Here is a 24,955-nt window from a genome sequence, read left to right on the forward strand (position 1 = left end):
CCTTTACGTAAAACAAATTACGTATATAATATATCTTGAAATGACTTTTTTCCGCAAATGCTACAGGTTCGGTAATTGGGAGTGGCAAGCTGTGCGTTGTGACCAAATCACCCGCAGTGCGCACGGCCTCGTCACATCTCATCAGATCCAGACTGCCGGCGGGCCGGCTTTGCGCCCCGAGTTGTGCACGAATGGGCAACGAGCGCGGGTCCCAGGTGTTCGGGGCTGCGTGGCAGCGCGGTGGGCAGCAGGCAAGCAGTGCAGCATCGTCCATCGCTGTGCTGAAACGTCGTCGGTCCCACGGCGACGCTCCCTCCTCCCTCCCCGAAGCGCGTCGCTGACCGACGTGGTGAAATACGGTGGAAATAAACAGCGTGCAAACGGTCTTCACCGCACACACACCACCCTGCAGCTGTTACTCAAGTGCAGCGATCGGACGTTGGTGTAGGAATCTCTTTCTAGTAGCGCGTTGCGGAAAGCAGATAAAGCGGTGTGCCGCTCTCATGGTATTCAACCGACGCGGGCCGTTTCGCGGTGTCGCACGTTTACTGGAAAGGAGGAAAAATGACGCGGCAGAGCAGAAGGGCAAGCGAGGGGCGGAGCGCGGCCGCTTGGTGCCTTGAGGACACAAAACAAAGCGCGGCCATGCAAGGACGCGTCCGCCGGCCTGCGCTACCACACGGAGGCCCTACCGGTGGCGTCCTTCCCGCCGTCGCGTGCCCCGAGCGGCAAGACGCGTGCGATCATCGCTGCCTTCGTTGCCCATTCCCGGACCAGTTACGAGATCGTCTTCCCCGTCTTCAAGGTCCTCGCGGACTCGACCCCGAACCCACCGAGCGCGTCGTCATGGTCGTGCTACTGTGCAGCACCGCCGACGTGTTTCGGCGGTGCGAAACGTCGGACGCCGTGCGGAGAAACACGCGGCAACAACCCCGCCGCGCATCGGAGAGCGAAGGCCTTCTCCTCGCCACGCCGCGTCGACCGTCGCTCGATGGGAGGTCGCTCCTTCTCCGCTGCTGCACCTGGTTGACGGAATTCCCTCACCAGAGTCGTCTGCACTGCCAATTCATCCTCACGGTCAAGTTCACCGAGCTCCTGACCGACTGCTTATCCCGACAAAAACATCTTCTTTGTCATCCAGACGTCACCACAGCCCTCTCTACCCTATCTGCCACAGACCTCCCTATCCTGCCCCTCTTGAGATGAGGTAGCATTAAGACACCTTACAAATCCGATTGTCAATATAACATCCCATGTGATTTAAAGAAGGCCGTGTGGGTGTGAAGCCTCCGCTCAGTGCGAGAGCCAAGACGCTGGCGCGTTGGAACAGGAGGCCGAGTGGCCTAGGGGTCAGCATGCCCAGCCACTGACTGAGCCAGCGAGGGCAAAGTGGACTACTCACAAAAACAACCTTTCGCTAATTTGTTAAACAAAAGTCAAAGGGTTTTCCCCACCGAATGCGACCAATCAAAGGAGTAGGAATAATCTCTGATGGCAGCCTCGAGTTAGCGGTGGAAATTCCACTTTCCTATGCTGACCAGTGTTGCCTTCCCATCAAGCGGCACTCATTTTATTCACCCACGAAAGATGATGATGGGTTGAGTAAAACCCCAACCGGGATTTGAACACTCAACCACCATCAGATGAGACCAGGCGACCTCACCGCACGGCAGGTACCCCCCCTCAGGTCGCAGGCAGCGGAGCAATGACTCAGCTGGCAAAATACCCACAGCCAGAGCACAGAGCGACTGCCGCAGAAAACCACCAACTCGCATCACATGGGAAATGCCCCCGTGGCATACATTCATTGCAGGAGCGGATTTCCCCCCCCCCCCCCCCCCAATATTTCTTGGCCCACATTTAACATTTTAAAATGTTCTGCAATTACAGCACGGCACAATAAAATACCCGATGGGTTAAACACCTTCGCTTGCTCATTTCTGCCGCTCTCCCTGGGGTCTGGAATTCCCTCCCCAGTCGACCGTTCTGCAGACCCCCCCCGCCCCTGTTTGAGTAGACACTCAGTCTCTAGACACTCCGTCTCTAGCGAGCCTGCAGGCCAATGGTGGAATCATTCACCCATCTCCCGCAATTACATAGGTCATTGGTGCCACACATGAGTCCGTGTTTTTTGTCTCGTCTGTAGTGTCTCACGAACCGAAGGGTGCCACAGTGGCGAGATGTTAACTACCTCGCCTGGTACACAAGAGGGCATGGGTTCGATTTCAACTCTGATGCCTGCTGTATATTTGGAGTTTGCATGTTCTCCCCGTGATAGTGTGGATTTTTCTCCGGGTTCTCTGATTTTCCCTCCACATTTATAAACACGCGTTTAGGGTATATGGCTGCTATACATTTCCACTTGATAAGCCACTTCGTTGAGCTATCATTTGTGGCCATGTTGCTTCTGAAAAAGAGCTACATAGCTCAGTGGGCCTTACCTGGTGAAATAAACTAAAAACAGTTAAGTTTAGATTCCAAACGCACCGATACTCGGTTTACCAGTCGTCGTCGTGGTGTAACAACCCAACCAGAGACCCCGTGCGTCTCTGCCGGACCGTGCGTGAAGTCACCAACCTAAAGGCAGTATATGTCAGTAGGAGGCAGTACACCAGCGGAGCGCACATATAGCCTGTCACACCCCAAGCAGGCCTCCTCTGAAAAACATCTTTTGAACCCAGGGAGGTGGTCTAGTAAAAAAGAAAATCCGTCAAACTTCACCGCAGAGTGAAAAAACGTTCTAACGCACGGTCGCATTTCTCAGACACAGCCGGCATCTGACTACCACCCTTCACATCTTGTTTGCTCAAGGGGCGAATATTTTATAGGTCGGAGCACCACTGGAACCCCGTGCGCAAATGCCCCACCCCCGACCCGTGATTAAAACGCTAACAGGGTCCCTCACCACGCGATGGGGAAGCGATGACCTCAGCCAGGTCAACAATGACTGCACGAAAACACCACCCAGAGCCCTTTTGTACTCGGCTCTGTCCAACCCGGGCTTGGGCAGCTTTACTCAACGGACAGCCACGGCTCGTTTCCTCCCCCCTCTTGTCCGCGAGGCGGAGGAGTGCGCAGTCTCGTCTCCGGGAGACATGTGCGAAAAAGAGCTTCACGGCTCATCGGATTCCTCCACTATAAATATTTCGATTCGGACATTGGTCGACCAGTGGCCACAAAACGTCTCTTCCCGCAAAGGTTTTGCAACGCGGCGTGTGGTCGTGGTTGTATGCGTGCCCTTCCTGAGAAGGCTGATAAAGACAGAAAAGCAGAAGCCTATTTAAATAACTCGCGCTGGTCATGAAATTTGTGCCAATTGCATCCCAACGTGCAAATGAACCTCCCACGTGTGAGCGTTGGCAATTTTCGCCGAAATGGCACGAGCGAGTGTGGGCGGACGGGTGCAGCCCGACTCCCGGAGCGTGGGCGGGGGGCGATGGGGGTGCGCGTGGCCGCCTGCGGGTGCGTGGGGCCGCGGTTGACACCGCCACAAACCCGGCCCCGCCCCTGCGGGCGCGCGTGCGGAAATCTCGCGGCCACCGCCGACAAAGCACTGGGCACCCAGGCATGGGCCCTGTCCCCACGGATAACAGTCACGGTTCAACAACAGCAGTCACGGTTCAACAAGGGCACTGCGCTCGCGACCAAGGGAGGGGAGTAGGGGGGCAGCGCATAGCACATAAGAACCCGTCCACGTGACCTTGATTCCTGGCCACGGCTAACATCAGTGGCGAGCGATATCCGAGTCAGTCTCGCGCCACCTCTCCTCCTTCATCGTCCCACGCCCACCGGTGCAATTGGGGTGGCCGATCCTTGCTCCGGGACCTACCTGGCTCATCACCGAGCCCAGGCTCGGGGCTGTTGCTCCCGAGTGCGGAGACTGGTCGCCCAGATGAGAACCCTTGAATGCAACGACGACTCCATACCCGGGTCACCAATACAGAGGGAGAGTCAATGTCAGGCTACTCACGACGCATTCGTCTGACTCGTTAACCACCTCAATGTAAAATTATAGTTTGCTGCTCGACATCCATATCGGCCATGTAAAGAACTTGTGTGGTGAAGTATGTTTTTATTTCACCACTAAGCTATGTAGCTGTTTTTCAGACGCGACCTGGCCACAAATGCTAGCTCAACGAAGTGGCTTATCACGTGTAAATTTATAGCAGCCAAATACTCTAAATGCGTGACGTTGATTCTAAATGTACAGGGAAAAACTGGAGGACCCGGAAAAAATCCACGCCATCACGGGGAGAGAGAGAGAGAGAGACGCAAACTCGAAATATACAGCAGGCGTCAGGGTCGGGATCAAACCCACGACCTCCTGTAAACCAGGCGAGGTAGTTAACATCTCCTAGCCACCGTGGCGCTCAACTCGCCAAATGCCGCCCATGTAATGGGCCAATGGCTGCGAACGGGCGGCGACATCGACGGACTCGAACCTGGCCCCGACGAGCGAGCCGGGCACGCAGCTCGCGACACGGAGCGGCGTGTGGCGGCAGCGCCGCAGCGAGACCGACACAGCGAGAGAGCCGCACGCTGGGCTCATCGGGAACGGACGCGCACCTCCGATTAGCACGGCTGGCTACGTACGGTGCGAAAGAAGTCCAACGTACGTACATACGAAGCAGAGAGGTGACTCCTCCCGCTGGCTAAAGACCGTGGCACTGGAAGGACAAAAGCTCGATTGTTGTTTCCTCTAAAGTTGCTAGAAACCGTTCTTGTAACGTTATGTCATCCAGGAGGTTTAAGGTCAAAGCATCAAACACACGGACCCGTGACCTTGTGTTGATGCGGTTTTTTAAGAGATTGACGTCAAAGCCAAGAGAAAGCGGGCGAACGCCACTCGGCGTACGGAATGCGCTGCGCACAACATCGTCGTCGTTCGTTTACCGTGGGCACGGTGCGGCAGCCCAACAGGAGTGGAGCGTGCGATTCCAAAGTTCAAGTCACCCCGCACTCTCATCTCAGAGGGCTTGGCTAATCGATCGGCAGGTCTCGTGCGGCGGCGTGGCGTGTGGGTGGGTGCCTCTTGAAGGACTGAAGAGGCGGCCACGAAACCCCCTGTAGAATCTCCCCTCTAGCCCCCTCGTGTGCAGGCCCCTTCCGCCAGCAGTGGGGCGAGTGAGCGGTTGCAAGGCTGCGCCTTTACCCCATTTGACAATCACTCCGCGATACACAACCACGCACGTGTAATCACGTGCACAGCCCAGTGTCAATCCACTGCTGGATGAACGTCCCCCCCACCCCCAGTCCGTGCTGGTCATGGAGATTGTTGGAGCATACTTCACCACGCCGGGCAGTGGCGGGTTGGCGGAGGAGGGGGGGGGGGGTCCCAAAACATATTCAGATATCCAGAGCCGTCCCGAGGGTACACAGCGAATGGGGGCGACCGCCTCGGGCCCCGCGCTTTGGGGGGAGGGAGGTGGGCACGCTTCGACGTCACGGTGTCAGATGCCATGCTTCTCCCGGTTTAGTTTGAAGGCGTTGGGGGGCCGCCCACGCAGTGGGGTTTACCCCGGGCCCCGCGGGGTAGAATTCCCATCGCTGGGTGAAAAACACAAAAACCCCGTCCCGTGATGGACGGCCCTGCAGACATCCCTCTGCCGCTCGCGATCGAACGCGGGGAGCCAGTCTCGAGTTCGTAGGGAAGTGAGGGGATCATCACTCCGCAACCGCTCCACACACCACACAACTCCTACAGCCATAGGCTCGTACACACAACAACAACAACCGCCATTCGCCACTAAGTGGCGGTGACGTCACCACGACGCCTGTGCCAGGCTAGGTGCACCTTGAGGCCACGTGAAGTGTCGAACGCCCGCTGGCAGGAGGTCACGGGGCAGTCCCAGGTGCCACGGGTCGACTGACTGAGACGACTGAGATGAGTGGCTGATGCACCACCTGTGCCCCCGACTGTGCCAACTTGTTGTGCTTTACACACACGCACTCTCACAAAGATCCCCCGTATAGCCTGTGCACCTATGAAGGCCGGCACGGCACACGAGGGGGTGGGTGATCAACAACCACGCCCGGTAGCATTTGTCTCCCCAGTGGCGATGTTTACACACCGCACCAGGTACTCGTTTGAGGCTGAGTCGATCTAGCGGAGGCCCGTGACCGGTTCGGATAATCGTCACCGGTGTTGGCCGTGAGCGGGAATCGAACTTGGGTCGCCGGGTTCGTAGTGCAGCGTAGCGCTAACCACTACACTGCCGCTCCCCACACTCACACACATAGACACACACAGACACACACACAGAGACACACACACACACAGGGCTGTTGGACACCGATGTGGCCAACGTATGAGACCTTGCTACTCACAAACATCCACCGTTACACATATACCATTACACATTTCATATAGATAGCGCACAGGACTGTAGCGATTGCTATAGAAGCAGTGGTCAGGGCAACCGTGACAACACTGGATGGGTTTATTGGAGCGTGAAGGCATCAGGAGTTCTACATTCAGCGGCACCAGGTGCAGCCCGTGTCTGCGTGAGGGCTCCAATGGTGGTGGTGACGGTGACCCGCGGCGGAGGGAGTCGATCAGGGCGAGAAACACGGTCCCGACCCGGGGCAGGGCCAAGGTCACGCGCATCGATCGATCAGGGGTCGAGAGGGGTGAGGTGACGGGGTGAGGTTGGTGGTGACGGGGGCGGTGATGAGGCGGGTGTCGCTGTGGGGAGGGTGGAGAAAGCGGAGGGATGCAGCCGGGAGGTGCAAGGGATGCGAGAGTAAACAGAGAGAGGCAGCAGGGCGCAGGGAGTGGAGCAGGGGGAGTGAGTGGAGCAGGGGGAGTGAGTGGAGCAGGGGGAGTGAGTGGAGCAGGAGGAGTGAGTGGAGCAGGGGGAGTGGGTGGAGCAGGGGGAGTGAGTGGAGCAGGGGGAGTGGGTGGAGCAGGGGGAGTGAGTGGAGCAGGGGGAGTGGGTGGAGCAGGGGGAGTGGGTGGAGCAGGGGGAGTGGGTGGAGCAGGGGGAGTGAGTGGAGCAGGGGGAGTGAGTGGAGCAGGGGGAGTGAGTGGAGCAGGAGGAGTGGGTGGAGCAGGGGGAGTGGGTGGAGCAGGGGGAGTGGGTGGAGCAGGGGGAGTGGGTGGAGCAGAAGGAGTGGGTGGAGCAGGGGGAGTGAGTGGAGCAGGGGGAGTGAGTGGAGCAGGGGGAGTGAGTGGAGCAGGGGGAGTGGGTGGAGCAGGGGGAGTGGGTGGAGCAGGGGGAGTGGGTGGAGCAGGAGGAGTGGGTGGAGCAGGAGGAGTGGGTGGAGCAGGGGGAGTGGGTGGAGCAGGGGGAGTGGGTGGAGCAGGGGGAGTGGGTGGAGCAGGGGGAGTGGGTGGAGCAGGGGGAGTGAGTGGAGCAGGGGGAGTGGGTGGAGCAGGAGGAGTGGGTGGAGCAGGGGGAGTGGGTGGAGCAGGGGGAGTGGGTGGAGCAGGGGGAGTGGGTGGAGCAGGGGGAGTGAGTGGAGCAGGGGGAGTGGGTGGAGCAGGGGGAGTGAGTGGAGCAGGAGGAGTGGGTGGAGCAGGGGGAGTGAGTGGAGCAGGGGGAGTGGGTGGAGCAGGGGGAGTGAGTGGAGCAGGGGGAGTGGGTGGAGCAGGGGGAGTGGGTGGAGCAGGGGGAGTGGGTGGAGCAGGAGGAGTGAGTGGAGCAGGGGGAGTGGGTGGAGCAGGGGGAGTGGGTGGAGCAGGGGGAGTGGGTGGAGCAGGGGGAGTGGGTGGAGCAGGGGGAGTGGGTGGAGCAGGGGGAGTGGGTGGAGCAGGGGGAGTGGGTGGAGCAGGGGGAGTGGGTGGAGCAGGGGGAGTGGATGGAGCAGGGGGAGTGGGTGGAGCAGGGGGAGTGGGTGGAGCAGGGGGAGTGGGTGGAGCAGGAGGAGTGGGTGGAGCAGGGGGAGTGGGTGGAGCAGGGGGAGTGGGTGGAGCAGGGGGAGTGGGTGGAGCAGGGGGAGTGGGTGGAGCAGGGGGAGTGGGTGGAGCAGGGGGAGTGGGTGGAGCAGGGGGAGTGGGTGGAGCAGGGGGAGTGGGTGGAGCAGTGGGAGTGAGTGGAGCAGGGGGAGTGGGTGGAGCAGGGGGAGTGAGTGGAGCAGGGGGAGTGAGTGGAGCAGGGGGAGTGGGTGGCGCAGGAGGAGTGAGTGGAGCAGGGGGAGTGAGTGGAGCAGGGGGAGTGGGTGGAGCAGGGGGAGTGAGTGGAGCAGGGGGAGTGGGTGGAGCAGGGGGAGTGGGTGGAGCAGGGGGAGTGAGTGGAGCAGGGGGAGTGAGTGGAGCAGGGGGAGTGGGTGGCGCAGGGGGAGTGGGTGGAGCAGGAGGAGTGAGTGGAGCAGGGGGAGTGGGTGGAGCAGGGGGAGTGAGTGGAGCAGGGGGAGTGAGTGGAGCAGGGGGAGTGGGTGGAGCAGGGGGAGTGGGTGGAGCAGGAGGAGTGAGTGGAGCAGGGGGAGTGGGTGGAGCAGGGGGAGTGAGTGGAGCAGGGGGAGTGGGTGGAGCAGGGGGAGTGGGTGGCGCAGGGGGAGTGGGTGGAGCAGGAGGAGTGAGTGGAGCAGGGGGAGTGGGTGGAGCAGGGGGAGTGAGTGGAGCAGGGGGAGTGAGTGGAGCAGGGGGAGTGAGTGGAGCAGGGGGAGTGGGTGGAGCAGGGGGAGTGAGTGGAGCAGGGGGAGTGGGTGGAGCAGGGGGAGTGAGTGGAGCAGGGGGAGTGGGTGGAGCAGGGGGAGTGGGTGGAGCAGGGGGAGTGAGTGGAGCAGGGGGAGTGAGTGGAGCAGGGGGAGTGGGTGGAGCAGGGGGAGTGGGTGGAGCAGGGGGAGTGGGTGGAGCAGGAGGAGTGGGTGGAGCAGGAGGAGTGAGTGGAGCAGGGGGAGTGGGTGGAGCAGGAGGAGTGGGTGGAGCAGGGGGAGTGGGTGGAGCAGGGGGAGTGAGTGGAGCAGGGGGAGTGGGTGGAGCAGGGGGAGTGGGTGGAGCAGGGGGAGTGAGTGGAGCAGGGGGAGTGAGTGGAGCAGGGGGAGTGGGTGGAGCAGGGGGAGTGGGTGGAGCAGGGGGAGTGGGTGGAGCAGGGGGAGTGGGTGGAGCAGGGGGAGTGAGTGGAGCAGGGGGAGTGAGTGGAGCAGGGGGAGTGGGTGGAGCAGGGGGAGTGAGTGGAGCAGGGGGAGTGGGTGGAGCAGGGGGAGTGGGTGGAGCAGGGGGAGTGAGTGGAGCAGGGGGAGTGAGTGGAGCAGGGGGAGTGGGTGGCGCAGGAGGAGTGGGTGGAGCAGGAGGAGTGAGTGGAGCAGGGGGAGTGGGTGGAGCAGGAGGAGTGGGTGGAGCAGGGGGAGTGGGTGGAGCAGGGGGAGTGGGTGGAGCAGGGGGAGTGGGTGGAGCAGGGGGAGTGGGTGGAGCAGGAGGAGTGGGTGGAGCAGGGGGAGTGGGTGGAGCAGGGGGAGTGGGTGGAGCAGGGGGAGTGAGTGGAGCAGGAGGAGTGGGTGGAGCAGGGGGAGTGAGTGGAGCAGGGGGAGTGGGTGGCACAGGAGGAGTGGGTGGAGCAGGAGGAGTGAGTGGAGCAGGGGGAGTGGGTGGAGCAGGAGGAGTGGGTGGAGCAGGGGGAGTGGGTGGAGCAGGGGGAGTGAGTGGAGCAGGGGGAGTGAGTGGAGCAGGAGGAGTGGGTGGAGCAGGGGGAGTGGGTGGAGCAGGGGGAGTGGGTGGAGCAGGGGGAGTGGGTGGAGCAGAAGGAGTGGGTGGAGCAGGGGGAGTGAGTGGAGCAGGGGGAGTGAGTGGAGCAGGGGGAGTGGGTGGAGCAGGGGGAGTGGGTGGAGCAGGGGGAGTGGGTGGAGCAGGAGGAGTGGGTGGAGCAGGGGGAGTGGGTGGAGCAGGGGGAGTGGGTGGAGCAGGGGGAGTGGGTGGAGCAGGGGGAGTGGGTGGAGCAGGGGGAGTGGGTGGAGCAGGGGGAGTGAGTGGAGCAGGGGGAGTGGGTGGAGCAGGAGGAGTGGGTGGAGCAGGGGGAGTGGGTGGAGCAGGGGGAGTGGGTGGAGCAGGGGGAGTGGGTGGAGCAGGGGGAGTGGGTGGAGCAGAAGGAGTGGGTGGAGCAGGGGGAGTGAGTGGAGCAGGGGGAGTGAGTGGAGCAGGAGGAGTGGGTGGAGCAGGGGGAGTGGGTGGCGCAGGGGGAGTGGGTGGAGCAGGGGGAGTGGGTGGAGCAGGGGGAGTGGGTGGAGCAGGGGGAGTGGGTGGAGCAGGGGGAGTGGGTGGAGCAGGGGGAGTGAGTGGAGCAGGGGGAGTGGGTGGAGCAGGGGGAGTGGGTGGAGCAGGGGGAGTGGGTGGAGCAGGGGGAGTGAGTGGAGCAGGGGGAGTGGGTGGAGCAGGGGGAGTGGGTGGAGCAGGGGGAGTGGGTGGAGCAGGGGGAGTGGGTGGAGCAGGGGGAGTGGGTGGAGCAGGGGGAGTGAGTGGAGCAGGGGGAGTGGGTGGAGCAGGGGGAGTGGGTGGAGCAGGGGGAGTGAGTGGAGCAGGGGGAGTGAGTGGAGCAGGGGGAGTGGGTGGAGCAGGGGGAGTGAGTGGAGCAGGGGGAGTGGGTGGAGCAGGGGGAGTGGGTGGAGCAGGGGGAGTGAGTGGAGCAGGGGGAGTGGGTGGAGCAGGGGGAGTGGGTGGAGCAGGGGGAGTGGGTGGAGCAGGGGGAGTGGGTGGAGCAGGGGGAGTGGGTGGAGCAGGAGGAGTGAGTGAAGCAGGGGGAGTGGGTGGAGCAGGGGGAGTGGGTGGAGCAGGGGGAGTGGGTGGAGCAGGGGGAGTGGGTGGAGCAGGGGGAGTGGGTGGAGCAGGGGGAGTGGGTGGAGCAGGGGGAGTGGGTGGAGCAGGGGGAGTGGGTGGAGCAGGGGGAGTGAGTGGAGCAGGGGGAGTGGGTGGAGCAGGGGGAGTGGGTGGAGCAGGGGGAGTGAGTGGAGCAGGGGGAGTGGGTGGAGCAGGGGGAGTGGGTGGAGCAGGGGGAGTGAGTGGAGCAGGGGGAGTGAGTGGAGCAGGGGGAGTGGGTGGAGCAGGGGGAGTGGGTGGAGCAGGGGGAGTGAGTGGAGCAGGGGGAGTGAGTGGAGCAGGGGGAGTGAGTGTAGCAGGGGGAGTGAGTGGAGCAGGGGGAGTGGGTGGAGCAGGGGGAGTGAGTGGAGCAGGGGGAGTGGGTGGAGCAGGGGGAGTGAGTGGAGCAGGGGGAGTGGGTGGAGCAGGGGGAGTGAGTGGAGCAGGGGGAGTGGGTGGAGCAGGGGGAGTGGGTGGAGCAGGGGGAGTGGGTGGAGCAGGAGGAGTGAGTGGAGCAGGGGGAGTGGGTGGAGCAGGGGGAGTGAGTGGAGCAGGGGGAGTGGGTGGAGCAGGGGGAGTGAGTGGAGCAGGGGGAGTGAGTGGAGCAGGAGGAGTGAGTGGCGCAGGGGGAGTGGGTGGAGCAGGGGGAGTGGGTGGAGCAGGGGGAGTGGGTGGAGCAGGGGGAGTGGGTGGCGCAGGGGGAGTGGGTGGAGCAGGGGGAGTGAGTGGAGCAGGGGGAGTGAGTGGAGCAGGGGGAGTGAGTGGAGCAGGGGGAGTGGGTGGCGCAGGGGGAGTGGGTGGAGCAGGGGGAGTGGGTGGCGCAGGGGGAGTGGGTGGAGCAGGGGGAGTGAGTGGAGCAGGGGGAGTGAGTGGAGCAGGGGGAGTGAGTGGAGCAGGGGGAGTGGGTGGAGCAGGGGGAGTGGGTGGAGCAGGGGGAGTGGGTGGAGCAGGGGGAGTGAGTGGAGCAGGGGGAGTGGGTGGAGCAGGGGGAGTGAGTGGAGCAGGGGGAGTGGGTGGAGCAGGGGGAGTGGGTGGAGCAGGAGGAGTGAGTGGAGCAGGGGGAGTGGGTGGAGCAGGGGGAGTGGGTGGAGCAGGGGGAGTGAGTGGAGCAGGGGGAGTGGGTGGAGCAGGGGGAGTGAGTGGAGCAGGGGGAGTGGGTGGAGCAGGGGGAGTGGGTGGAGCAGGAGGAGTGAGTGGAGCAGGGGGAGTGGGTGGAGCAGGAGGAGTGAGTGGAGCAGGGGGAGTGAGTGGAGCAGGGGGAGTGAGTGGAGCAGGAGGAGTGAGTGGAGCAGGGGGAGTGGGTGGCGCAGGGGGAGTGGGTGGAGCAGGGGGAGTGAGTGGAGCAGGGGGAGTGGGTGGCGCAGGGGGAGTGGGTGGAGCAGGGGGAGTGGGTGGAGCAGGGGGAGTGAGTGGAGCAGGGGGAGTGGGTGGCGCAGGGGGAGTGGGTGGAGCAGGGGGAGTGAGTGGAGCAGGAGGAGTGAGTGGAGCAGGGGGAGTGAGTGGAGCAGGAGGAGTGAGTGGAGCAGGGGGAGTGGGTGGCGCAGGGGGAGTGGGTGGAGCAGGGGGAGTGAGTGGAGCAGGGGGAGTGGGTGGCGCAGGGGGAGTGGGTGGAGCAGGGGGAGTGGGTGGAGCAGGGGGAGTGAGTGGAGCAGGGGGAGTGGGTGGCGCAGGGGGAGTGGGTGGAGCAGGGGGAGTGGGTGGCGCAGGGGGAGTGAGTGGAGCAGGGGGAGTGAGTGGAGCAGGAGGAGTGAGTGGAGCAGGGGGAGTGAGTGGAGCAGGGGGAGTGGGTGGAGCAGGGGGAGTGGGTGGCGCAGGGGGAGTGGGTGGAGCAGGGGGAGTGGGTGGCGCAGGGGGAGTGAGTGGAGCAGGGGGAGTGAGTGGAGCAGGGGGAGTGGGTGGCGCAGGGGGAGTGGGTGGAGCAGGGGGAGTGGGTGGCGCAGGGGGAGTGGGTGGAGCAGGGGGAGTGGGTGGCGCAGGGGGAGTGAGTGGAGCAGGGGGAGTGAGTGGAGCAGGGGGAGTGGGTGGCGCAGGGGGAGTGGGTGGAGCAGGGGGAGTGGGTGGAGCAGGAGAATGACAGGAGATGTGAATGAATTCTGCAGTGAGGGAGGGTGACTACGGTGGTGAGGGTGCTCGCTCCGCCACTCACCCCGCACGCCATCATCCTCGCGCGAAAAAACTTTCTCTCCTCTTCTGACGTCAAACAAAACCCCCAGAATACTGAAATAAAAACTCGGCGACGCAAAGTGCCTCTAAGATCCCGGGCGCCTCCTGGAATGCCGAGATCCCTTTAAATCCCTGAGCAGCACGTGGAGGGTGAGGACGAGGAAGGGGCGGCAGCTGCTCTGCGGCCACGGCGCGCGGCGATCCCCGTGTGTGGAGGCCGCGCGTGCCCGGCGCGGCTTTTATAAGCGCAGCCCCGCCCCGACGTGGGGCTGGTCCCGCCCCGAGGCGCACAGCGGCGGCTCTTCATTGGCTACTGCCTTGCGAAGAGGCGGGGCCAGCGGTGGGATATTGTGATGTGTGTCTGTACCGTGTGTGTCTATGCTGTGAGTGTCTATGCTGTGTTGTGTCTATGCTGTGTGTGTCTATGCTGTGAGTGTCTATGCTGTGTTGTGTCTATGTTGTGTGTATGCTGTGTCTATGTTGTGTGTATGCTGTGTGTGTGCTGTGTGTGTCTATGCTGTGTGTATGCTGTGTCTATGTTGTGTGTATGCTGTGTGTGTGCTGTGTGTGTCTATGCTGTGTGTATGCTGTGTGTCTATGCTGTGTTGTGTCTATGCTGTGTGTGTGTCTATGTTGTGTGTATGCTGTGTGTATGCTGTGTGTGTCTATGCTGTGTGTATGCTGTGTGTGTGCTGTGTGTGTCTATGTTGTGTGTATGCTGTGTGTGTGCTGTGTGTGTCTATGCTGCAGAGGTGGGACAAAGTCATTGTTATGCAAGTCCAAGTCGAGTCGCAAGTCATCAAATTCATGACTCGAGTCTGACTCGAGTCCAAGTCACATGACTCGAGTCCACATCTCATAGGTGGGACAAAGTCATTGTTATGCAAGTCCAAGTCGAGTCGCAAGTCATCAAATTCATGACTCGAGTCTGACTCGAGTCCAAGTCACATGACTCGAGTCCACACCTCTGCTATGCTGTGTGTATGCTGTGTGTGTGCTGTGTGTGTCTATGTTGTGTGTATGCTGTGTGTGTGCTGTGTGTGTCTATGTTGTGTGTATGCTGTGTCTATGCTGTGCGTGTATGCTGTGTGTCTCTGCTGTGTGTGTGCTGTGTGTCGATGCTATCTGCTGTACGCATGCGAGCGGAGCAGTGTAGCGGTTCGCGCTACGAACCCGGCGACCCGAGTTCGATTACCGCTCACGGAAACCAACACCAGTGACGATTATCTGAATCGGTCCTGAGCCTGCGGTGTGTAAACATTGCCACTGGGGATACAAAGGCGGTCGGGCGTGGTGTTGGCCACCCACCCCCTCGTGTGCCGTGTCGTCCTTCATAGGTGCTCGCTAACAGCACTTGCATCAATAGTCTGCTAAGGCTATAGGGGAGATCTGTGTCGTTGTGAGTGCGTGGTGTGTGTGGGAGTGCGTGGTGTGTGTGGGAGTGCGTGGTGTGTGTGGGAGTGCGTGGTGTGTGTGGGAGTGCGTGGTGTGTGTGTGGGAGTACGTGGTGTGTGTGGGAGTGCGTGGTGTGTGTGGGAGTGCGTGGTGTGTGTGGGAGTGCGTGGTGTGCGTGGGAGTGCGTGGTGTGTGTGCGTGGGAGTGCGTGGTGTGTGTGGGAGTGCGTGGTGTGTGTGTGGGAGTGCGTGATGTGTGTGTGGGAGTGCGTGGTGTGTGTGGGAGTGCGTGGTGTGTGTGTGGGAGTGCATGGTGTGTGTGAGAGTGCGTGGTGTGTGTGGGAGTACGTGGTGTGTGTGGGAGTGCGTGGTGTGTGTGGGAGTGCGTGGTGTGTGTGGGAGTGCGTGGTGTGTGTGGGAGTGCGCGGTGTGTGTGGGAGTACGTGGTGTGTGTGGGGCGCGTGGTGTGTGCGTGGGAGTGCGTGGTGTGTGTGGGAGTGCGTGGTGTGTGTGGGAGTACGTGGTGTGTGTGGGAGTGCGTGGTGTGTGTGTGGGAGTGCGTGGTGTGTGTGGGAGTGCGTGGTGTGTGTGTGGGAGTGCGTGGTGTGTGTGGGAGTGCGTGGTGTGTGCGTGGGAGTGCGTGGTGTGTTTGGGAGTGCGTGGTGTGTGTGGGAGTGCGTGGTGTGTGTGTGGGAGTGCGTGGTGTGTGTGGGAGTGCGTGGTGTGTGTGGGAGTGTGTGGTGTGTGTGTGGGAGTGCGTGGTGTGTGTGGGAGTGCGTGGTGTGTGCGTGGGAGTGCGTGGTGTGTGTGGGAGTGCGTGGTGTGTGTGGGAGTGCGTGGTGTGTGTGGGAGTGCGTGGTGTGTGTGGGAGTGCGTGGTGTGTGTGGGAGTACGTGGTGTGTGTGGGAGTGCGTGGTGTGTGTGTGGGAGTGCGTGGTGTGTGTGGGAGTGCGTGGTGTGTGTGGGAGTGCGTGGTGTGTGTGTGTGGGAGTGCGTGGTGTGCGTGGGAGTGCGTGGTGTGTGTGGGAGTGCGTGGTGTGTGTGGGAGTGCGTGGTGTGTGTGGGAGTGCGTGGTGTGTGTGGGAGTGCGTGGTGTGTGCGTGGGAGTGCGTGGTGTGTGTGGGAGTGCGTGGTGTGTGTGGGAGTGCGTGGTGTGTGTGTGTGGGAGTGCGTGGTGTGCGTGGGAGTGCGTGGTGTGTGTGGGAGTGCGTGGTGTGTGGGAGTGCGTGGTGTGTGTGGGAGTGCGTGGTGTGTGTGGGAGTGCGTGGTGTGTGTGGGAGTACGTGGTGTGTGTGAGAGTACGTGGTGTGTGTGTGAGTGCGTGGTGTGTGTGTGGGAGTGCGTGGTGTGTGTGTGGGAGTGCGTGTTGTGTGTGTGGGAGTGCGTGGTGTGTGTGGGAGTGCGTGGTGTGTGTGTGGGAGTGTGTGGTGTGCGTGGGAGTGCGTGGTGTGTGTGTGGGAGTGCGTGGTGTGTGTGGGAGTGCGTGGTGTGTGCGTGGGAGTGCGTGGTGTGTGTGGGAGTGCGTGGTGTGTGTGGGAGTGCGTGGTGTGTGCGTGGGAGTGCGTGGTGTGTGTGGGAGTGCGTGGTGTGTGTGGGAGTGCGTGGTGTGTGTGTGGGAGTGCGTGGTGTGTGTGTGGGAGTGCGTGGTGTGTGTGGGAGTGCGTGGTGTGTGTGGGAGTACGTGGTGTGTGTGGGAGTGCGTGGTGTGTGTGGGAGTGCGTGGTGTGTGTGGGAGTACGTGGTGTGTGTGGGAGTGCGTGGTGTGTGTGTGGGAGTGCGTGGGGTGTGTGGGAGTGTGTGGTGTGTGTGGGAGTACGTGGTGTGTGTGGGAGTACGTGGTGTGTGTGGGAGTGCGTGGTGTTCGTGGGATTGCGTGGTGTGTGTGTGAGTGCTTGGTGTGTGTGTGGGAGTGCGTGGTGTGTGTGTGGGAGTGCGTGTTGTGTGTGTGGGAGTGCGTGGTGTGTGTGGGAGTGCGTGGTGTGTGTGTGGGAGTGTGTGGTGTGCGTGGGAGTGCGTGGTGTGTGTGTGGGAGTGCGTGGTGTGTGTGGGAGTGCGTGGTGTGTGCGTGGGAGTGCGTGGTGTGTGTGGGAGTGCGTGGTGTGTGTGGTGTGTGCGTGGGAGTGCGTGGTGTGTGTGGGAGTGCGTGGTGTGTGTGGGAGTGCGTGGTGTGTGTGTGGGAGTGCGTGGTGTGTGTGTGGGAGTGCGTGGTGTGTGTGGGAGTGCGTGGTGTGTGTGTGGGAATGCGTGGTGTGTGTGGGAGTGCGTGGTGTGTGCGTGGGAGTGCGTGGTGTGTGTGGGAGTGCGTGGTGTGTGTGTGGGAGAGCGTGGTGTGTGTGTGGGAGTGCGTGGTGTGTGTGGGAGTACGTGGTGTGTGTGGGAGTGCGTGGTGTGTGGGAGTGCGTGGTGTGTGTGTGGGAGTGCGTGGGGTGTGTGGGAGTGCGTGGTGTGTGTGGGGGAGTGCGTGGTGTGTGTGGGAGTGCGTGGTGTGTGTGGGAGTGCGTGGTGTGTGCGTGGGAGTGCGTGGTGTGTGTGGGAGTGCGTGGTGTGTGTGGGAGTGCGTGGTGTGTGTGTGTGGGAGTGCGTGGTGTGCGTGGGAGTGCGTGGTGTGTGTGGGAGTGCGTGGTGTGTGGGAGTGCGTGGTGTGTGTGGGAGTGCGTGGTGTGTGTGGGAGTGCGTGGTGTGTGTGGGAGTACGTGGTGTGTGTGGGAGTACGTGGTGTGTGTGTGAGTGCGTGGTGTGTGTGTGGGAGTGCGTGGTGTGTGTGTGGGAGTGCGTGTTGTGTGTGTGGGAGTGCGTGGTGTGTGTGGGAGTGCGTGGTGTGTGTGTGGGAGTGTGTGGTGTGCGTGGGAGTGCGTGGTGTGTGTGTGGGAGTGCGTGGTGTGTGTGGGAGTGCGTGGTGTGTGCGTGGGAGTGCGTGGTGTGTGTGGGAGTGCGTGGTGTGTGTGGGAGTGCGTGGTGTGTGCGTGGGAGTGCGTGGTGTGTGTGGGAGTGCGTGGTGTGTGTGGGAGTGCGTGGTGTGTGTGTGGGAGTGCGTGGTGTGTGTGTGGGAGTGCGTGGTGTGTGTGGGAGTGCGTGGTGTGTGTGGGAGTACGTGGTGTGTGTGGGAGTGCGTGGTGTGTGTGGGAGTGCGTGGTGTGTGTGGGAGTACGTGGTGTGTGTGGGAGTGCGTGGTGTGTGTGTGGGAGTGCGTGGGGTGTGTGGGAGTGTGTGGTGTGTGTGGGAGTACGTGGTGTGTGTGGGAGTACGTGGTGTGTGTGGGAGTGCGTGGTGTTCGTGGGATTGCGTGGTGTGTGTGTGAGTGCTTGGTGTGTGTGTGGGAGTGCGTGGTGTGTGTGTGGGAGTGCGTGTTGTGTGTGTGGGAGTGCGTGGTGTGTGTGGGAGTGCGTGGTGTGTGTGTGGGAGTGTGTGGTGTGCGTGGGAGTGCGTGGTGTGTGTGTGGGAGTGCGTGGTGTGTGTGGGAGTGCGTGGTGTGTGCGTGGGAGTGCGTGGTGTGTGTGGGAGTGCGTGGTGTGTGTGGTGTGTGCGTGGGAGTGCGTGGTGTGTGTGGGAGTGCGTGGTGTGTGTGGGAGTGCGTGGTGTGTGTGTGGGAGTGCGTGGTGTGTGTGTGGGAGTGCGTGGTGTGTGTGGGAGTGCGTGGTGTGTGTGTGGGAATGCGTGGTGTGTGTGGGAGTGCGTGGTGTGTGCGTGGGAGTGCGTGGTGTGTGTGGGAGTGCGTGGTGTGTGTGGGAGTGCATGGTGTGTGTGGGAGTACGTGGTGTGTGTGGGAGTGCGTGGTGTGTGTGTGGGAGTGCGTGGTGTGTGTGGGAGTGCGTGGTGTGTGTGTGCGTGGTGTGTGTGGGAGTGCGTGGTGTGTGTGGGAGTGCGTGGTGTGTGCGTGGGAGTGCGTGGTGTGTGTGGGAGTGCGTGGTGTGTGTGGGAGTGCGTGGTGTGTGTGTGGGAGTGCGTGGTGTGTGTGGGAGTGCGTGGTGTGTGTGGGAGTGCGTGGTGTGTGTGGGAGTGCGTGGTGTGTGTGGGAGTGCGTGGTGTGTGTGTGGGAGTACGTGGTGTGTGTGGGAGTGCGTGGTGTGTGTGGGAGTGCATGGTGTGCGTGGGAGTGCGTGGTGTGCGTGGGAGTGCGTGGTGTGTGTGCGTGGGAGTGCGTGGTGTGTGTGGGAGTGCGTGGTGTGTGTGTGGGAGAGCGTGGTGTGTGTGTGGGAGTGCGTGGTGTGTGTGGGAGTACGTGGTGTGTGTGGGAGTGCGTGGTGTGTGGGAGTGCGTGGTGTGTGTGTGGGAGTGCGTGGGGTGTGTGGGAGTGCGTGGTGTGTGTGGGGGAGTGCGTGGTGTGTGTGGGAGTGCGTGGTGTGTGTGGGAGTGCGTGGTGTGTGCGTGGGAGTGCGTGGTGTGTGTGGGAGTGCGTGGTGTGTGTGGGAGTGCGTGGTGTGTGTGTGTGGGAGTGCGTGGTGTGCGTGGGAGTGCGTGGTGTGTGTGGGAGTGCGTGGTGTGTGGGAGTGCGTGGTGTGTGTGGGAGTGCGTGGTGTGTGTGGGAGTGCGTGGTGTGTGTGGGAGTACGTGGTGTGTGTGGGAGTACGTGGTGTGTGTGTGAGTGCGTGGTGTGTGTGTGGGAGTGCGTGGTGTGTGTGTGGGAGTGCGTGTTGTGTGTGTGGGAGTGCGTGGTGTGTGTGGGAGTGCGTGGTGTGTGTGTGGGAGTGTGTGGTGTGCGTGGGAGTGCGTGGTGTGTGTGTGGGAGTGCGTGGTGTGTGTGGGAGTGCGTGGTGTGTGCGTGGGAGTGCGTGGTGTGTGTGGGAGTGCGTGGTGTGTGTGGGAGTGCGTGGTGTGTGCGTGGGAGTGCGTGGTGTGTGTGGGAGTGCGTGGTGTGTGTGGGAGTGCGTGGTGTGTGTGTGGGAGTGCGTGGTGTGTGTGTGGGAGTGCGTGGTGTGTGTGGGAGTGCGTGGTGTGTGTGGGAGTACGTGGTGTGTGTGGGAGTGCGTGGTGTGTGTGGGAGTGCGTGGTGTGTGTGGGAGTACGTGGTGTGTGTGGGAGTGCGTGGTGTGTGTGTGGGAGTGCGTGGGGTGTGTGGGAGTGTGTGGTGTGTGTGGGAGTACGTGGTGTGTGTGGGAGTACGTGGTGTGTGTGGGAGTGCGTGGTGTTCGTGGGATTGCGTGGTGTGTGTGTGAGTGCTTGGTGTGTGTGTGGGAGTGCGTGGTGTGTGTGTGGGAGTGCGTGTTGTGTGTGTGGGAGTGCGTGGTGTGTGTGGGAGTGCGTGGTGTGTGTGTGGGAGTGTGTGGTGTGCGTGGGAGTGCGTGGTGTGTGTGTGGGAGTGCGTGGTGTGTGTGGGAGTGCGTGGTGTGTGCGTGGGAGTGCGTGGTGTGTGTGGGAGTGCGTGGTGTGTGTGGTGTGTGCGTGGGAGTGCGTGGTGTGTGTGGGAGTGCGTGGTGTGTGTGGGAGTGCGTGGTGTGTGTGTGGGAGTGCGTGGTGTGTGTGTGGGAGTGCGTGGTGTGTGTGGGAGTGCGTGGTGTGTGTGTGGGAATGCGTGGTGTGTGTGGGAGTGCGTGGTGTGTGCGTGGGAGTGCGTGGTGTGTGTGGGAGTGCGTGGTGTGTGTGGGAGTGCATGGTGTGTGTGGGAGTACGTGGTGTGTGTGGGAGTGCGTGGTGTGTGTGTGGGAGTGCGTGGTGTGTGTGGGAGTGCGTGGTGTGTGTGTGCGTGGTGTGTGTGGGAGTGCGTGGTGTGTGTGGGAGTGCGTGGTGTGTGCGTGGGAGTGCGTGGTGTGTGTGGGAGTGCGTGGTGTGTGTGGGAGTGCGTGGTGTGTGTGTGGGAGTGCGTGGTGTGTGTGGGAGTGCGTGGTGTGTGCGGGAGTGCGTGGTGTGTGTGGGAGTGCGTGGTGTGTGTGTGGGAGTGCGTGGTGTGTGTGGGAGTGCGTGGTGTGTGTGGGAGTGCGTGGTGTGTGTGGGAGTGCGTGGTGTGTGTGTGGGAGTGTGTGGTGTGTGTGGGAGTGCGTGGTGTGTGCGTGGGAGTGCGTGGTGTGTGTGGGAGTGCGTGGTGTGTGTGGGAGTGCGTGGTGTGTGTGGGAGTGCGTGGTGTGTGTGGGAGTGCGTGGTGTGTGTGTGGGAGTACGTGGTGTGTGTGGGAGTGCGTGGTGTGTGTGGGAGTGCGTGGTGTGCGTGGGAGTGCGTGGTGTGCGTGGGAGTGCGTGGTGTGTGTGCGTGGGAGTGCGTGGTGTGTGTGTGGGAGTGCGTGGTGTGTGTGTGGGAGTGCGTGGTATGTGTGGGAGTGCGTGGTGTGTGTGGGAGTGCGTGGTGTGTGCGTGGGAGTGCGTGGTGTGTGTGGGAGTGCGTGGTGTGTGTGGAAGTGCGTGGTGTGTGTGGGAGTGCGTGGTGTGTGTGGGAGTGCGTGGTGTGCGTGTGAGTGCGTGGTGTGTGTGGGAGTGCGTGGTGTGTGTGGGAGTGCGTGGTGTGCGTGGGAGTGCGTGGTGTGTGTGGGAGTGCGTGGTGTGTGTGGGAGTGCGTGGTGTGTGTGGGAGTGCGTGGTGTGTGTGGGAGTGCGTGGTGTGTGTGCGTGGGAGTGCGTGGTGTGTGTGGGAGTGCGTGGTGTGTGTGTGGGAGTGCGTGGTGTGTGTGGGAGTGCGTGGTGTGTGTGGGAGTACGTGGTGTGCGTGTGAGTGCGTGGTGTGTGTGGGAGTGCGTGGTGTGTGTGGGAGTGCGTGGTGTGCGTGGGAGTGCGTGGTGTGTGTGTGGGAGTGCGTGGTGTGTGTGTGGGAGTGCGTGGTGTGCGTGGGAGTGCGTGGTGTGTGTGGGAGTGCGTGGTGTGTGGGAGTGCATGGTGTGTGTGTGGGAGTGCGTGGTGTGTGTGGGAGTGCGTGGTGTGTGTGTGGGAGTGCGTGGTGTGTGTGGGAGTGCGTGGTGTGTGTGTGGGAGTGCGTGGGTTGTGTGGGAGTACGTGGTGTGTGTGGGAGTGCGTGGTGTGTGTGGGAGTGCGTGGTGTGAGTGTGGGAGTGCGTGGTGTGTGTGGGAGTGTGTGGTGTGTATGTGGGAGTGCGTGGTGTTTGTGTGGGAGTGCGTGGTGTGTGTGGGAGTGCGTGGTGTGTGTGTGGGAGTGCGTGGTGTGTGTAGGAGTGCGTGGTGTGTGTGTGGGAGTGCGTGGTGTGTGTGGGAGTGCGTGGTGTGTGTGTGGGAGTGCGTGGTGTGTGTGTGGGAGTGCGTGGTGTGTGTGTGGGAGTGCGTGGTGTGTGTGGGAGTGCGTGGTGTGTGTGTGGGAGTGCGTGGTGTGTGTGGGAGTGTGTGGTGTGTATGTGGGAGTGCGTGGTGTTTGTGTGGGAGTGCGTGGTGTGTGTGGGAGTGCGTGGTGTGTGTGTGGGAGTGCGTGGTGTGTGTAGGAGTGCGTGGTGTGTGTGTGGGAGTGCGTGGTGTGTGTGGGAGTGCGTGGTGTGTGTGTGGGAGTGCGTGGTGTGTGTGTGGGAGTGCATGGTGTTTTTGGGAGTGCGTGGTGTGTGTGTGGGAGTACGTGGTGTGTGTAGGAGTGCGTGGTGTGTGTGGGAGTGCGTGGTGTGTGTGGGAGTGCGTGGTGTGTGTGTGGGAGTGCGTGGTGTGTGTGGGAGTGCGTGGTGTGTGTGGGAGTGCGTGGTGTGTGTGGGAGTGCGTGGTGTGCGTGGGAGTGCGTGGTGTGTGTGTGTGGGAGTGCGTGGTGTGCGTGGGAGTGCGTGGTGTGTGTGGGAGTGCGTGGTGTGTGGGAGTGCGTGGTGTGTGTGGGAGTGCGTGGTGTGTGTGGGAGTGCGTGGTGTGTGTGGGAGTACGTGGTGTGTGTGGGAGTGCGTGGTGTGTGTGTGAGTGCGTGGTGTGTGTGTGGGAGTGCGTGGTGTGTGTGTGGGAGTGCGTGTTGTGTGTGTGGGAGTGCGTGGTGTGTGTGGGAGTGCGTGGTGTGTGTGTGGGAGTGTGTGGTGTGCGTGGGAGTGCGTGGTGTGTGTGTGGGAGTGCGTGGTGTGTGTGGGAGTGCGTGGTGTGTGCGTGGGAGTGCGTGGTGTGTGTGGGAGTGCGTGGTGTGTGTGGGAGTGCGTGGTGTGTGCGTGGGAGTGCGTGGTGTGTGTGGGAGTGCGTGGTGTGTGTGGGAGTGCGTGGTGTGTGTGTGGGAGTGCGTGGTGTGTGTGGGAGTGCGTGGTGTGTGTGGGAGTGCGTGGTGTGTGTGGGAGTACGTGGTGTGTGTGGGAGTGCGTGGTGTGTGTGGGAGTGCGTGGTGTGTGTGGGAGTACGTGGTGTGTGTGGGAGTGCGTGGTGTGTGTGTGGGAGTGCGTGGGGTGTGTGGGAGTGTGTGGTGTGTGTGGGAGTACGTGGTGTGTGTGGGAGTACGTGGTGTGTGTGGGAGTGCGTGGTGTTCGTGGGATTGCGTGGTGTGTGTGTGAGTGCTTGGTGTGTGTGTGGGAGTGCGTGGTGTGTGTGTGGGAGTGCGTGTTGTGTGTGTGGGAGTGCGTGGTGTGTGTGGGAGTGCGTGGTGTGTGTGTGGGAGTGTGTGGTGTGCGTGGGAGTGCGTGGTGTGTGTGTGGGAGTGCGTGGTGTGTGTGGGAGTGCGTGGTGTGTGCGTGGGAGTGCGTGGTGTGTGTGGGAGTGCGTGGTGTGTGTGGTGTGTGCGTGGGAGTGCGTGGTGTGTGTGGGAGTGCGTGGTGTGTGTGGGAGTGCGTGGTGTGTGTGTGGGAGTGCGTGGTGTGTGTGTGGGAGTGCGTGGTGTGTGTGGGAGTGCGTGGTGTGTGTGTGGGAATGCGTGGTGTGTGTGGGAGTGCGTGGTGTGTGCGTGGGAGTGCGTGGTGTGTGTGGGAGTGCGTGGTGTGTGTGGGAGTGCATGGTGTGTGTGGGAGTACGTGGTGTGTGTGGGAGTGCGTGGTGTGTGTGTGGGAGTGCGTGGTGTGTGTGGGAGTGCGTGGTGTGTGTGTGCGTGGTGTGTGTGGGAGTGCGTGGTGTGTGTGGGAGTGCGTGGTGTGTGCGTGGGAGTGCGTGGTGTGTGTGGGAGTGCGTGGTGTGTGTGGGAGTGCGTGGTGTGTGTGTGGGAGTGCGTGGTGTGTGTGGGAGTGCGTGGTGTGTGCGGGAGTGCGTGGTGTGTGTGGGAGTGCGTGGTGTGTGTGTGGGAGTGCGTGGTGTGTGTGGGAGTGCGTGGTGTGCGTGGGAGTGCGTGGTGTGTGTGGGAGTGCGTGGTGTGTGTGTGGGAGTGCGTGGTGTGTGTGGGAGTGCGTGGTGTGTGCGTGGGAGTGCGTGGTGTGTGTGGGAGTGCGTGGTGTGTGTGGGAGTGCGTGGTGTGTGTGGGAGTGCGTGGTGTGTGTGGGAGTGCGTGGTGTGTGTGTGGGAGTACGTGGTGTGTGTGGGAGTGCGTGGTGTGTGTGGGAGTGCGTGGTGTGCGTGGGAGTGCGTGGTGTGCGTGGGAGTGCGTGGTGTGTGTGCGTGGGAGTGCGTGGTGTGTGTGTGGGAGTGCGTGGTGTGTGTGTGGGAGTGCGTGGTATGTGTGGGAGTGCGTGGTGTGTGTGGGAGTGCGTGGTGTGTGCGTGGAAGTGCGTGGTGTGTGTGGGAGTGCGTGGTGTGTGTGGGAGTGCGTGGTGTGCGTGTGAGTGCGTGGTGTGTGTGGGAGTGCGTGGTGTGTGTGGGAGTGCGTGGTGTGTGTGGGAGTGCGTGGTGTGTGTGGGAGTGCGTGGTGTGTGTGGGAGTGCGTGGTGTGTGTGGGAGTGCGTGGTGTGTGTGGGAGTGCGTGGTGTGTGTGCGTGGGAGTGCGTGGTGTGTGTGGGAGTGCGTGGTGTGTGTGTGGGAGTGCGTGGTGTGTGGGGGAGTGCGTGGTGTGTGTGGGAGTACGTGGTGTGCGTGTGAGTGCGTGGTGTGTGTGGGAGTGCGTGGTGTGTGTGGGAGTGCGTGGTGTGCGTGGGAGTGCGTGGTGTGTGTGTGTGGGAGTGCGTGGTGTGTGTGTGGGAGTGCGTGGTGTGCGTGGGAGTGCGTGGTGTGTGTGGGAGTGCGTGGTGTGTGGGAGTGCATGGTGTGTGTGTGGGAGTGCGTGGTGTGTGTGGGAGTGCGTGGTGTGTGTGTGGGAGTGCGTGGTGTGTGTGGGAGTGCGTGGTGTGTGTGTGGGAGTGCGTGGGTTGTGTGGGAGTGCGTGGTGTGTGTGTGTGAGTGCGTGGTGTGTGTGGGAGTACGTGGTGTGTGTGGGAGTGCGTGGTGTGTGTGGGAGTGCGTGGTGTGTGTGTGGGAGTGCGTGGTGTGTGTGGGAGTGTGTGGTGTGTATGTGGGAGTGCGTGGTGTTTGTGTGGGAGTGCGTGGTGTGTGTGGGAGTGCGTGGTGTGTGTGTGGGAGTGCGTGGTGTGTGTAGGAGTGCGTGGTGTGTGTGTGGGAGTGCGTGGTGTGTGTGGAAGTGCGTGGTGTGTGTGTGGGAGTGCGTGGTGTGTGTGTGGGAGTGCGTGGTGTTTGTGGGAGTGCGTGGTGTGTGTGTGGGAGTACGTGGTGTGTGTAGGAGTGCGTGGTGTGTGTGGGAGTGCGTGGTGTGTGTGGGAGTGCGTGGTGTGTGTGTGGGAGTGCGTGGTGTGTGTGGGAGTGCGTGGTGTGTGTGGGAGTGCGTGGTGTGTGTGGGAGTGCGTGGTGTGCGTGGGAGTGCGTGGTGTGTGTGTGTGGGAGTGCGTGGTGTGTGTGTGGGAGTGCGTGGTGTGCGTGGGAGTGCGTGGTGTGTGTGGGAGTG

At 62.2% G+C, this 24,955-nt stretch overlaps 1 protein-coding gene across 1 annotated transcript in view; it reads right to left on the reverse strand.

The window, feature by feature from the left end:
• The window catches only part of LOC144946732 (uncharacterized), a 37,390-nt gene extending 24,144 nt beyond the window's left edge, over positions 1-13,246 (reverse strand). The window contains exon 1 of the mRNA XM_078875863.1: positions 12,876-13,246. Within this exon, the coding sequence (XP_078731989.1) occupies positions 12,876-12,890 (15 nt within the window). The 5' untranslated portion in view covers positions 12,891-13,246. The remainder of the gene's footprint in view (positions 1-12,875) is intronic.
• Positions 13,247-24,955: the final 11,709 nt, after the last annotated feature.

The sequence above is a fragment of the Lampetra fluviatilis genome, chromosome 42, assembly GCF_964198595.1.
Source record: "Lampetra fluviatilis chromosome 42, kcLamFluv1.1, whole genome shotgun sequence".
Classification (NCBI taxonomy): Eukaryota; Metazoa; Chordata; class Hyperoartia; order Petromyzontiformes; family Petromyzontidae; genus Lampetra; species Lampetra fluviatilis.